Raw genomic sequence first — 15,019 nt, forward strand, 5'->3', positions numbered from 1 at the left:
AAGGAATGAAGGAAGGAAGGACAGAGGAAGGAAAGAAGGAACAGTCAAAACAGACGGGGTCAAACACGAGGGTTAAAAGAGAGCCATGTAAGTTGAAATCTCTGAATGTGTAAATATGACTAGCTTGAAGTGCTCTAATTGACTAGAGTATTGTTTTGGTATCATAATTCTTGTGAAATAATGCTGTACAGCAGGGCTTTTTTTGTATTCTCAAGAATCAGCATGTCATCCACACATGACATTATTATCATGATGGTAATGGCTGTAAACACAAAGGAATCATGATTTTGGTTGAGAAAATTATAATTGGTCTCACTGTATTTAAAAGCATCTCAATGGCAGTTTCAAGTGAATTATCATACAGCTCACTCACACTCATATTTTCAGGGGAGAGCTTTAAAAGCAGAAAAAGGGAACAGATGCCATGTAAATTTAGTCTGTTCACTGCCTGCTCTTTCCTCTCCGTACATGAATTCTCTTCTAAAATAAAGTGCAGTTATGGAAATAACATGAATAATGGCTGTTGGAGTAGAAATATAATCCTAGCTGACAGGTAAAGTGAAGCAGAGAGGAATTGGGCCAGCACAGACTTATGTGAAGCAAAATACACGGAAAATTAGGGAATTTCATGAAGCCACTTAAAATTTCATCCATTACAATTGTTTATAAGATTCAGAATACTGACACATTTATTTTCTTGTATTACTGAGAACTGTTCTTTATAAATCTACACTGGGGTGATCCCTGACAATGTGACTATTTTTTTTCCAAAACTGTGTCGTAAACAAACTTTACGAAATTATATTTTTAAGCTAAGGTTAAGAATAATTAACTATTCCAAACTTGCAATCAAGGTAATGCTGATATAAAATGAAATGGCAACAAGCTGCATTTCCAATACTGACAAAAAAACTTGAAAAACACTAGAATGACAAGTTTTACATTTTCAAAAGAAGACGTCTGTGTCTGATTTGAGTCATGAAAGCACTGATCTGTACAAGACACACAGCACACTACACTGCCGTGCTTAAGACCTTTTCTCTTGGCCTACTTGTCTCTTCCTTCTCTCATTCTTTCCCCTTCAAATCCCACTTTTTGTCACCAAGAGTCAATGGCCCCATGAAATGACCCTCTCTGCTTTAATTCTTGCTTTTTCCTTTCTTTTTGATCTCTTTTCCATCTCCTGTTCATGATACCTTGTTATTCACTCACCAGACATAGACATACTCACACACTCAGTGCCAAGACGCACACGCACACAAGCCGGTGTGGTCAGTGAAGGATAAACAATCTCTGCACTGACCAGTCAAGCCTGGACTTCCTGGAGAATGTTTGGGCAATGCCCTGGAACTGTGGTTCTATCAAACTCTGTCAGGCACCAATGTCTGTGTGAGTTTGTGTGTGTGTGTGACTGACAGGAAAGAGTTAGATGGGTGTGGAGGGCTCAAAGAGAGTAAAATACAATGTATTCAGTTCATTTCCCCACATAATTCTTATTGATTCATTTTCTACGTACGTCACAGCTCCAAATGACTATACTGACAGCGAGGGAGACTTTAAGTCCATAAAACACTGACCAGACAACAACAAGTCATATAAGGTGCCTTGGCGGTGTGTTTGGCGGCAATATAGCAGTGTGGCACGTTAACAGGATCACACAGTAGCATGAAACACAATACAACATAAAACATGAACATGGAATGCTACACTGAATGCATTGTGGGCTTTTTTATTTTCCACTTACAACTAACTCAAGGAGTCAATCTGTCAAGCTATTATTCACCTTCAACCTTGTAGTAATCTAGCTTTTGTTATACCTCAATCATTTTCACCTCATCCACTGTGACAGTTAAGATACGCGGGAAAAACATGTGCCATCACCGAATGAATCAAGAAGTCAGTACAGACGGGAGGAAATCGGAAAAAAAAATGTTGCCCCTACCTGTTTTGGATCATCTACCTGCAAAAATCCTAATAAGGAGGCTAATGAATTCTGTTGCAGTCAGTGTGGCAAATCCACCCATGCTACTGCCTGTCTTTACATTTAAACAACAGGAAAGTAATCTGCCTGTTTGTTTTGGACTTTACAGCTACAGGGACAGAATTAGTTAAGAAGAGGGACACCTAATCCATGCACACATTCTAGAGCTGCTGACACATACTTTACAATAATAGTGAGAAATTAAGCCAGATTTTCTGATTAAGTGGCTTTGAGGGGCGTGCAAAGTATCCCTGTGCATATCTATAAAAGTAATGCGTGCCTCCAATGCGTGCGAACGCCTGCGTCCGTGCCCTCGTGTGTGTGCAGTAGGACTCATTTGCATGTGTCTGTGTGAGCGGGCAGAGAGATGTAACTGAGACCCTCCAGCTATAGCCGGGAGCTGGCTGTCTTTTGCAAACAACGAGAGCATGGTAATTGAGGCATCAAGCCATTCCCCCTCTTTGTCTCTATGCAAAACATGAAGAGCAAGTTAATGGTCCAGCAGCGATGAACAATGGAGACCACTTTCAATGAATGCAGTGATGGAAATAAAAGAGAGAAAGATAAGCATTATTATTCAATCCTGGGCTGCACACAAGGGGATGATGATGCTTTTTCTCAAAGCAAGAATGTATATGAGTGCACTGAGAAGTACACACATATACTACAGTAGTACTTGTGCTTTAACATGAGACCAAGCCTGTGTGTGTGGGTGAGTTTGTGTGTATGTCTATATCCACGCCTCTCCCCATATCTTTCTTTATGGGTGTTTGACTGACAGCATCAGTTTGTATGCTGCTGTTGTGAGTGAATAGAGCCCATTTCTACACCTGGTTGACTCCATCATTCCACTTGTTTGTGTGTATATGAACTGGTCTGCTGGTTTCTCTATCACAATCCTTTCTGTATACAGGTAGCTGCAGCTGTGGAAAAGACCTGCTTTACTTTATCTGACTAACGGGCGACTCTGATGGAGATCTGTGTGTCTGTTTGTGTGCAGAGAGAAGACAAAGAGAATTCACACAAACTATGCAAATCAATGCTTCCACAATCTATTTGAAAATCTCCATGGGTGGATATCAGTTAAACGGCAGCCAAATGAAATGAAAACAAAAATGAAATGAAAACAAGACTAGGTCAAAACCTGGCATATTTTTTACAATGGATACAGGAAGTGGTGACACATGGTGGCACAACTGGCCAAGGTGAGAGATGAAGTTAAATCACCACTAAGTCAGTCAGTCACTCAGTCACAGACATTTGGGTTTACAGGGCTAACCCCGTTGTTGCAGTCCAACCAAAAGAAGTAGCACAAAAACAATTGCTTTTTGAGCCGTGTGTGCATGTGTGTGCATGTGTGTAACTGTGTGGGTGTAGATATGCTCCCAACTCATCTGCTTGCATGTGTGATGGAGTATACAGTAGCAACTGTGTCAGTGCGTGTTTTTCTGTGTGGGCGTGTGTGAGGCGAGCTGGCAGAATATAGAATTGGATAGGAGTCAAAGAGCAAAGTGGTTGGAACGGCAAGCAGAAAATGCACACCCCCACACCCACACACCCCCCTCCCCCACTTATCTGCTCGGCTGAATACAAAACGCTAGTATATGGCAAGATATACTCAGTGCAATAAATAAGTCAATGACACATGCGTTAACATGGCTGTAATGATACAGAATAGTGGTATTGTGTAGAATGAGTACTGTAGTTTGTTGATTCATTGTGTTTGAGTGCTACTTAAGCAGATGCTTGTCACAAGGTATGAAAATAAGTCACTTTAGTTAACTTTCAAGACTCTCACAGTGTAACCAAAGGAGTTAACAATGTTTGTTTAGGTATCAGTTTCACTTACCTCATATAAAACTTAAAGCTTTTATAGTTATTTAGCTTTTCTTCTAATAAAATACAAATTTGGTCTTGATAGAAGTACATAGTTCATTCAAAAGTTATTTTTTTAACAAGACTTAATAGCCAGTTGATACAGTACATAATGATATACAATAAAAGTTTTTACTATTAATTAGTAAAAGGGTTCACGTTGAGCAGTCTTGCAATTGTGTACTAGCTACTATTTGTATCTGTATTGTCTTTATTAGTACGTGGCAGTGCGTACACTGATTTGCTCATATATATTTATAAGCAGATTTTGTTGGCATAGACGCCTTTATTAAGCAGTAGACAGACAGGAAACATGGGAGAGAGAGGGGGGGTGACATGCAGCAAAGGACCTCAGATCGGGATTCGAACCGGGGTCAGCTGCGTATACGCCATGCGCTCTAACCACTCGACCACCAGATTTGCTCATATTTTTAAATAATAAAAAACTGAGTAAATGTTTGACTACTGACGTGACTGTTTTCACAGTCATAGTGCAACAGCAATTTAGTCATGTATGGTCACATGAACTTCACTTTTAAAATGTACCCATATTAACTCAGTATTTCATGTTCTAGGTTGCTACTTTAAACCTTATTATGAAAATAAAGAAATAAAGCTCATAGATTGCTGCAGTCTGAATGGTTTCTTCCTGCCACCACAAAACTCAGTTCAAAGGATTTTGATCTAATAAGATTGAGCAGGTATGCAGGAAAACTAGGTCACAGCAGTAGTGGCCACCTGAAAGTCCATCCAGTTGCTTTGAGTTAAACACCTGTAGTAGTCATCTTTAGATCTTTTTTTTAATTGGTGAAATTACAAATTGGAACTGTCCACTTTAATTATGAAAAGCACAAAATGGTGTTTGCCGAAGCGATTGGTCCGAGTTAACCGAGTTAACCGAGTCAGCTATTATGCAAGTGACACAGCTTTAACCTTTTTTTGATCTCTTTACTGTTTGCCACTTCTCAATGTGAAAACTAATTAGACAGCTAAGAAATGTGAACTCCACCCCACCCGAAAAAAAGATCAAACAAGGTTTCGACCCTGCCAACGTTTCCCCCTTGACGCAGACAGCCCCATTATCTAGCTGACTTCTTTATGTTGCATGTTAAAACGACACAGAGTGGAACTGGTGATCGTGTAATTTCCGACATTCTCTCAACATCATTGCTTCATTCCTTTCATAGAGGGACTCCTCTTATCATTGGATTACTGTAATCTGGATTAGAATGGTGGAGCGTGTGATAGTTGACTGAAATCTGCAATTGAGTCTTTGATTGAGTGTTTGTACACATGTGCATGTCAGTGTATGTTTGTGTAACATGCTCGGGGTATTAAAATCAGAGGATGACAGGATGTATAGTGGATAGTGAATTAATTATTTGTACACGTGTTTATGCCTGTGTACGCATATCTACCTCCTCCAGATGAGCAGTCCCACTCCCATGGAGAGCAGCATGATGAGGGCAGCCACAGACACGACGACAATGATCACCACTGGGCTCTGCTCACTGGACGCCAACGCCACTGGAAATGCAAATAAAGAAATTAACATGCTTCTGAACAAAAACACACCTTTACACACTCATTAATAGGCAGGCAAAGGACGTGCTCATCGTCACACTATAAATATATACGATTTAACACACTGCCATGCCAGGCTCATAAATTTAATTACAGTATATTACATGTAAACAAGAACAGGAGATGAGAGCAAATAGTCAGGTGATGAGGCCCGGATTCATTTTATCGACAGAGTGGAGGGTAACCTGACATTTTCTTATATTAAAAAGCCACAACCTCCCCAGCATTATTAATATAGCTGCTTCAGTGAACTAACTCAGAATACCAGAAACAATACGTCACTGTGTGTTTCAGTAAGGCAAAAATGTCTAATCTTTGCATCCATGTGATAGCTGTGAGCATTCCATCACCACACATGATCTTCTGTAGCAGCAGTGAAGAAAGAGACCTGCAACATGTCTGATTTAACATGATTTCTATTTACTTTAATAAAGGAGAACTTTCTCACTTGACATCATTTCTTTCACTGCTTGTAGGCTGCTAAGAAAATTTACTGTGTGTTAAACATTTTTCCCATAACAATGTGGATCTGTGAGTTCTGTGAGATATCCATATAGAAACTGTGTAGTACATTGTCCTGAGTCAGAACTAAGCATTCAATAGCCATTACTATTACATTATGTTCATATAAATGATCATTAATCTTCATTCATTAAAAAAGTGTTTTTTCCCCCATCTGTGTTATAATTGTCCACCTGCCAATTCTTTCAGTTTGTTTAAAATCCACCAACAAATAGTTCCATTTGTCTAACGCACAATTCTTCTGACAGATAAATACCATAATCATGTGATTAGGGTTAATGATAATTACTTATTATTTCAAAATCATTTTGCATGCCTGCAATACCTAATGATGTGAAGCAGCTCAGCACTATAAGACTATGAATGCTTATCAAATCCCTTTCCTGGGTCAAATTAAAGGTTCAAAAACAAATAATTCATGAGAACTACAAGGCATAAAACACATAGAATCCCAAATGAGGTGGAACAAGAGATGTGGTATCAACTTTCACAAAGAAGAACCATTTCACAGCTTACTGGTAAAATGTTGAATATTCACACATATCCCAGACACAGCCACATCTCCTCTCCCTCTCCTTCTCACTCTAGCAGCATGCCTCATTGTGTGGGCTGGCCAGGTGCCTACACATACCCCCTATCTCAATCTGCCTGGTGGTGCTGAGAGGAGCGAGTGAAGAGAAAGGAGAAAAAGTGAGGAGGAGAAGGGGGGGGGGCGTAAAACGGTTACTCACACTCGCCAAGTGTCTGCAGCTCCAGGGGGGCACTGTATGCTCCATAGTCGATGGGCGGCGGGGACGAGGAGGAGGACGAGGAAGATGATGATGATGATGATGATGAAGAAGACGAGGATGAGGAAGAAGATGAAGAAGACGAGGATGAGAGAGGCGAGGAGGACAGGGATGAGGAGGGAGCTGGCGTGGAGATCGGGCGGATGAGGAAGACATATGTGGTGCCAGGTTTGAGGTTGTTGACACTGATCCGTGTGGCGGCAGTCTTCACAGTAGAATAACTCTGATCCTTTTGTTCCTGTGGAGACAGGAAACGAAGTGAGAGACAGAGAAACAAAGACATAGAGAAGCAGGAGGAGGAGGAGTGAGACGAGTAGGAGGAATCCATTTGTGAGATGCCTTGTTCTTTCCAAGGCACAGTTTGTAATGCTTGAGACATGCGAGAAAATTTTGTAACCAAATCAAGAGCTTTGGTTACGTTTCAGCTATTGCAGAGTGTTCCAAAGAGTCAGACCAAGTCTTAAAGTGACACAGTTTGGAGGATTTGGACCTGCTCTCAATGGAGTAGTATCAAACTAACGAAAATAATCAAGTCTAGACAGCAATGACCGCATGAATCCAATCATTTGTGAGATCTTCAGAAATTAATAATCATAATATTTTCTATGGTGCTCATCTGTTTCCATCTGTGAGAATGAGTCACACTATGTACAAGTGTGCACATTGGGTGCAGTGAGTAGGTGACATACATTACCATAATTACTCCACTTGTTGTCTGATGTGTTTGTTTTTGCCTGTTTGATGCAATCTCTGCCTTGTTTCAACAAATAGTCCTCATTGTATCTATGCATGCCCTTCCTCTACATGTCAATAAGATCATTCAAATTGAGCATGTATAATAGCTGTGATCATAAAACCGATTTCCATACGAGGGTATAAAGAGGTAAGGCGAGTATAGCTTTTGAGTGTTGTCATGTGTGCACATCGCTACTTGCATGAGGTAATAGGGATATGGCTTTTTCATTACTGTAAGTCCAAGAATAGAATTGCGTGAAGAGGGAATGAGGATGGAAAAAGACAGAGAGAGGGATACAGGCAGAGCGAAAGAAAAAGAGATTAACTGAGAAAAAGAGTGGCAGCTACTGTATAATGACTGACTCCTGTGGAGTGAGCTAATATGTGACAGAGGAGAGATGAAGAGAAGGGCGAGGATAAGAAAGAAGCAAACATGGAGAGGACACTTTGTAATATTTGCAATAGCAAGTTATGAATAAACTCATTAAAGTCATTACTGCTCATAAGTAGTAACTATTAATAGTCAACAATGAATCAGTAAGAATTATGTGGACCCGCACTGTAAGGCTGTATATTGATAAAAAGGCAATACACTGACCAAGCAAAGCCATATTATCTACTTCAAATCATCTCTGTTTCAGTGTAGTTATATTGCCTTTTCATTTCATGGCCTTTAACAATTTTCCTGTCTCACCCTCAGTTACTCTATCTATCCCTTACACTCTCCCTCATGTGTTTCCTTCTTTTTGCTTCTAGCCCCTCGTTGCTTAAAGCATCTTCCATCATTTCTATCACAATTTCTCTCATCTTGTCTTTATCTGTCCCTAATACTCAACTCTCTAACCTTTTCTCTCTCCATCGGCCATCACAGAGGCATCTCATTCTTTCAAAATTCCCTGTTATCTCTTCTCATTTCTCATTTCTTTCCACTGAATCTTTTTTTTTTCTGAAGATGTGGGAGTAGAGCAGTAAGGAGCGGGGCTTTATTAAATATGGTGAAACATAGAGAAGAGAAGGAGGTGTGAAAATGGGTGAGAGTGTGACACAGCCAAATACAAAGACCTGGCAATGCTAGAAAACACAGCGTATGAAAATAGAGAAGCTAGAGCATGACAGCTGTGGTTTACGTGCATGACAGATTTACTGTGAAGACTGATGACGGTTTTCAGCGTAGCTACAATCTGACTAAGTGCTATGTTAAATGAGTGTGATAAGGTGGATGAAATTACAGTGGTTATCCATAAAAGCAAAAGAAAATGTGACAGCAATACAGACTCAAGTTTATGCATCATCTGCCCTTAAAAAGCACTATAAAATACATGATTCTTGAACAATATCTTCATGATTTATAGTTCAAGACAAGGATTTAATCAAGTGGAAAGGGATGTATAAACACCATCAACCATCAATATATTACTTTCCTCAGCTGACTTTGTGGTAAGTTTCTATTCTCACCACCAGTGTTGGTTTATGCTTAGAAACTAGCTTGGTACATTGATATGTTGGATCCGAAGGTGTTTACTACATTTTTGAGGCAGATGCTGATATCATTTTTTAAAGGCTATATTTACCTACTTTTATTATATACCTAACATGGAGCTTGACAAACAACAAATGAAAGGTTCCCTACAGCTTCCTAGTTGTGCTGAGCAGTAAAAGAAGCTGTTATGCCACAAAAGTGATATTTACATGACGATATGAAAAAGATAGGGCTGGAAGACCAGTTGTGAAGTGACTACACACAGGGCTAGCTTGTGAATTGCTGTAGCTGGTGAGCTAAAAGCTAATTGAGCGTTAACTGCTAGTCAACCACAATAGCTCCCGCAGGTTCTATTTTCTCTTTACTGTTCTGTTTACCTCCCCCTGGATTTTAATTCAGTTTCATTTTACTCAATAAAGTCACTGAAGAGGGAAAATACAGCTCTCTAAGCTAACACGATTGCTAATGGTCAGTTAGTTAGTTTGTTAGTTTAGTAAAGAAACAATAACTTCACAAAGGGTCAAGGTTTATTCATTTTGCACTCGTAAACCTCTTTTGTGGAACAGTGTCTCTGATTGAGGAGGTTTAATAAAAGTGAATGGTGCAGCACAACTAATAAACTACAATAGCTTGCTCCATTTTGTACTTCACTGGTCTCTGAACCATGGCTTTATTAAGAAGAACTGAATACAGGACTGAAAGATGGCACCCTGCTCATTCCAATGAAAGTTACTCAGTGGATCATGCAGTCAAACAAAAAATTGGCTTCCTGTGGTAAGGACATTACCCGGATGTTTCTGGTGCTTCTTGATTGTTGAGTTCATACAGCATGTTCACTAGAGACTTCCACTGGCTAACTTCCGGTTGGCACTTGAATGGGGATAAAATAATTTAATTGTGCGGCTCTTCTAGACTTTCTAAATGTTTTTGGACTAAATGAGTCAAATTCTGAAAATAAAACGCATCATTTCACAGGGGAGTGATGTCATTTACATATTTTCCAATGCTTGTGTGCGAGAAAAAAACACTTTTTGGGCCAGTGTGCATTATGAGGTGAATGTTTAGCCACTATGTCAAATTGGCTTCACCACGTGGCACTTCTCCTGGGGTCTTGCTATGCTCCATCCACTAAAAGGTTGGCACTTGATGACAAGGCCTTAAGTGGAGAAAAAAAATATCTACAGTATTTAAATAAGTAAGTATGTATACTGTATATGTAAGTTTGATGAGTGATGTAGATAACAGAAAATAATGATGATGATATAACAGTGTATTTACCTTCTCATAGTATTTGACCTCATATTCAGTCCTGCTGCTGTTCGGGTAGGAAGGCTCCCTCCACACCAATGTTATGCTCTTCTGCTCGATCTTCTCTGCTCGCAGCTCACTGATTAGAGACGGTGCTACAGAGAGAGAAAGAGGAGAAGACAGAGAGGAACAGAGAGGTAAGTTTGGGAATTCCAGTCTCATTCAATATACACATAATAGTTTCAGGACTTTTCTCAAAGACATCAGAAACAGTATTTACAGTGATATTTCCAGTTTTCACAGAGCTTGACTGCAGGCAAAGGTCAACAGAGGAATACTGTGTAGTGAATTCTCTTACTGGGTGGATTTTTACCAGAAACCAGGCACTGATATATTCAGTATACCCTAAAGTGTTTTCAGATATGAAGCGAGAAAGCGATAGAAGTGCGGGCCTTAAAGAACAGATGGAAAAGTCCAACAATGATCTCCTATAAGGAAAGGAACAAAGAGTAAGAAAGAAACAGCACAGCACAGAAGTGGGTAGGAGTGGTAATGGATTAATTATTCAAGTGCAGAGACCTGAGACGTGTCAGAGACGACAATTTCATCGGACTCAAAGTCCCATGAATGGAAAAACACTGCATATGTAACTTTGTCTGTGTGTGGTATTGAGCAGAGCCTGGGTCGGTAGATTGAGACTGAAAACAGATCACTACAGGAGCGGATTGACTGGCAGGTCTGTATCGACACAAGACTAATGACTGGAGACGCTCCATATCTGAACTCCTCGTTTCCTCTCAGAGTCTTTCAACTAAAGTGACCTCAGAACTTTTTCTGACTCAATCTAAGAGGGTGGCAGTGAAATTTATCCTGACAGATATTTCTTCTCTTCTTGATTATGAAAGGGAACAAAAAGGAAGACAAAACGGTGCTTTCCAAATTTAGAGGCAGTATGTAATGACAGTGAATCACACAGCAAACAATATCATTACTCCGTAAGACCAGTTCTTTGTTTCTCTGTCAACAAATGACAGACAGCACATAGTATGATAATCAGTAAGCACCACCCACTCTTGCTTAAGTGCTAATTATGCCACGTTTAATGAAGTAGCAAAATGGGTTGTCACTCAAAAAGACTAAGAAAAATGTAAGGGGTGCAGTTAGCTAAGTCAAATGGCCTTTATGTGTGGGAGGAGCAGTGCCATTAAGGCCATTAGGGTTAGCTTTAGTGGCAGACGACTGTAAGAGGTCTTTTCTGTCATCTTTTTTGTACTGAGTAATAATTAGTGCTGTTTTTCATTAACTTAAATGCCTTTCAGCACCATCTTTTCACAGACACATGATGATTCCTTATTTCCTTCTCTTTCTTTCTGTCCATGATTCTATTCCTGTTTATCATCTGTTTTTCTCTCTTTCTCATTCTCTCCCCGTCAGTTAACTTGTCCCTCTTTTGTGCTCTCCTCACTTCCTGCCCATCTCTTTTTTGACCATTCACCAACAATTCATCTGTTTTCCTCAATGAAAAACGGCCATACTAATGAATATGTTCTGCCTGTCACTTACACATGGGCAAAGCTGTGTAAATATACAACATACTACACACACGCACACGCACACGCACACACACACACACACACACACACACACACACACACACACACACACACACACACACACACACACACACACACACACACACACAAGGCATCTGTGCAGTTCCTTCTTCTCTTTCTGTCCTCCTCTCAAACAGGAAGATAATAGTCATTTTAGACAGTGGATCAAAGACACTCTCAATCTGTCTGTATTTCTCACTCTCTCTGTCACTGTCCATCTCCATCTGTCTGTTTTTTGATGTCTCTGAAAACACAGGTATTATCCATTATTCATGGTGACTTCTGTGACTTTTCGTATCATAGAGGAAAGATGGGTGTGTAGCCGTATGCGTGTGTTTGTGCATATCAGTTGGCCAGTGAGCGCAGAAACTATTCTTGCATTTTATGTCTGCCCAATCAGGCAGACAGGAGGAGGAAGGAAATTCAAACTGTATGATTTTCATGCGTGTGTATATGTGTGTGTGCGTGTATGTGTGCGTGTGTGTGTGTGATTTTCTCAAGAATAACGCACAATACGAAAGCAGCCCTGTCATTATGCCGGCTTGTTAAAAATCAGAACAGATTAATGATTCAACATAACCTTTGTTCATTTAAAAAAATAATAATTCAAGTTGATTCAGTGCCATTAGGCCACTGAAGTTGTAATTAGCAATCCACAGCATGATGTCATTAACACCTTACCTCTTTTTACTGTGCTTGTTTGTGCATTTCCTAACTTTTAAGCTTTTCCTTTTTTGGAAACCTCAAACTTTTAGAGCACACACTAAGGATGGACTTTTCAGTGAAGTTTTTGAAAAGAACAATGTTTGCATATATGTAGATTAGGATTTTTCGTTGAGGGAGAAGGAGTAAATATTATTTAAATAATCTTTTAAAAGTAATTTAACTTTTTTAAACACCCTATTAAGCACAAATTATAATGCAAAGTATTTCTATATGGTATAAACATGTCTGGAAGCAATATTTAATCACATAAATTAAGCTCTTAATGTACGCATCAGTGGAAACACTGCCTTGCAGAAATAGTACAAATATTAAAGTAAATCACTCCACCTCATTAGTTCAGCTTTATAACATGAGGTGTTCAAATAGCACTACAGTGACACTAAAATGAGCCTGACATATTGCAATGATGGATGAAATGCAATCTCAGGAGATAATAGTTTAATTTGAGATGGCACTATTATGTTTTATTTGCTCTGAACATACTGAAGTTTATCTTTCAGGTTCATAATAGTTGAAAAAATGTTTAAATAATTACGATATCATGGACATTGAAAATCCAAAAATCAACTTAGACACTTCACGTCATCATGTAAACATAATTATGCCAATTAGTGGCATTTTGAAAGTATGAACACATTGGTTAGATGTACAGTAAAGACAAAATGTTTAATTGGGGAAAGAGAAATGTTCATGTGAGATGTTAAGGTAGACAAAGACAAACTGATGAGAAAAGATACAGCGAAAGAAAAGAGAAACAAAACACAAAAGAGAAAGCAAACCAAACCAAACCAACACAGTGTCAACCTGCTCTCCCTGTCTACAACTGCAGGCTTTTGTTTGCTATTCTTTCCTTCCTAGCATGCTGAATTATGCATAGAATTGGTGCTTGCCTCCAAACCCCAGATCACATCACAGCTCAATCAGACACGCAAAAAACAAGCATGGACAATTTTTCTATAGGTGCACATGCACGGATAACAAAGTAATACACTGCGTAAAGGTGTTTCCACCTCTGCAGCAGGGAAGAAGTGGTCTCTAATCCCTGACATCTACACCCTTGAGGAATTCACCACAAACTATGCTATTAATGTATACCATGCAACGTGCAGTACTCCATATGCACCATATACACTAGTTCATACAATGATGCTCTCATATCCACATCAAAGTGACCTTTCCTGACACCAGAAGAAGTTTTAGCTCTTAAAACATACATTTCATGAAATTATTGAAAACATACATCAGAGTTTGAAATTGCTGGTGCACGCTTCTGCTATTTCCACTTTATTGCCTGTCAGACTGTCTAGAAAATGTCCTCTGGGAACAACTAATCACAAAGAATGAGATGAGATTTTTGATCTACTTTTCATCAGCTTCACGCTTGTCCGTTTTGCACACCTCTCACCTACAAATTGTGCCTACTAACATTGCAAATTTTGATCTTGTGTAGCTGTGGAGAATTTGCATACAGCTATTGAGTTACTATGTGGATGTAATAGCTTCCAAGACATGCAAACAGGCATGAGTGCTGCTACGCCCACCTCTCCAATACACACTACACACACAAGAGTGTCTGGCAGCAAATGGTGGGTGTAGTGTTGGGTTTGGCGCTGTATTTGAGAGGAAGAAATCGATGCCGACTGCCATCTGAAATGGCTTTTGCACTCACATGTATACACAAAGACACACACACACACACACACACAATTGCACAGTGATTTTCACAAGTAATATAGAAGAGGTGATGGCCCTGTGGACAATAAGCCTCTTCAGCTTTGCTGTGGAAGTACACAGCAGACGTTTTCAAAGCCTCATCATACAGCCGAAATCACATGGCAGAGGCGCTTGTCACAAAGTCATATACAGTTGCTTCTGATAAGACCCACTATGAAAGCTTTGCAGTACACATACAAATCACTGATATAGATACTCGTCTATAGACTTCAAAGGGACATTATGATGAGAATGAAAAGTGAAGCATGAGGAAGTATAATAGATGGGATTTGGCACAAAATGGCAACCAGGCAGCACACAGCTGCACCTCTCAGTGATTAAACTTGTGTAGTACAAATAGAGTACAAGCTAAAGTTGGCTATCATTTAGGGTATATACATTTGGATTCTGTTTCTTCTTCTTGATTCAGATGTTGTTGCATTTTGGTTTTGATTATTGTCATATTATAAAAAGATAAGATATGTTTTAATATGTGAAAAGCAAAAAGTGTCTTATGTTTAAAAGATTTGACCTGTCATAAACAGCAACCCTTCATAAATGACAATGCATTAAAGGTTATTTTTGGAGATTTAAAAAATATATACAGTATGAATATTTGCTATATATAACTATGCCCACAAGTATTTTCTGCTTTTACATGAAATGTATACATGAACAGTGCATTCAGAAACATTATGACAACTGAGGACATGAAAAACATTGCATTCTTACATGACAGCGCAGTGTTATTTCA

General features: G+C 39.3%; 1 protein-coding gene across 7 annotated transcripts in view; it reads right to left on the reverse strand.

The window, feature by feature from the left end:
• Positions 1-15,019, reverse strand: part of LOC128373726 (ephrin type-A receptor 7-like) — a 108,941-nt gene that overhangs the window by 19,633 nt on the left and 74,289 nt on the right. For 2 of the 7 annotated variants that reach the window (XM_053333893.1, XM_053333894.1), the window contains exons 4-7: positions 10,244-10,368; positions 6,873-6,988; positions 6,694-6,740; positions 5,275-5,383 (exon numbers count right to left, since the gene is read on the reverse strand). In XM_053333893.1, coding sequence (XP_053189868.1) covers positions 5,275-5,383; positions 6,694-6,740; positions 6,873-6,988; positions 10,244-10,368 — 397 coding nt within the window. Of the gene's footprint in view, positions 1-5,274; positions 5,416-6,689; positions 6,989-10,243; positions 10,369-15,019 lie in introns of all 7 variants that reach the window. The other 5 variants (XM_053333891.1, XM_053333892.1, XM_053333890.1 and 2 more) reach the window with 3 other exon arrangements.

This window comes from Scomber japonicus, chromosome 15 (assembly GCF_027409825.1).
Source record: "Scomber japonicus isolate fScoJap1 chromosome 15, fScoJap1.pri, whole genome shotgun sequence".
In the NCBI taxonomy this organism is placed as follows: Eukaryota; Metazoa; Chordata; class Actinopteri; order Scombriformes; family Scombridae; genus Scomber; species Scomber japonicus.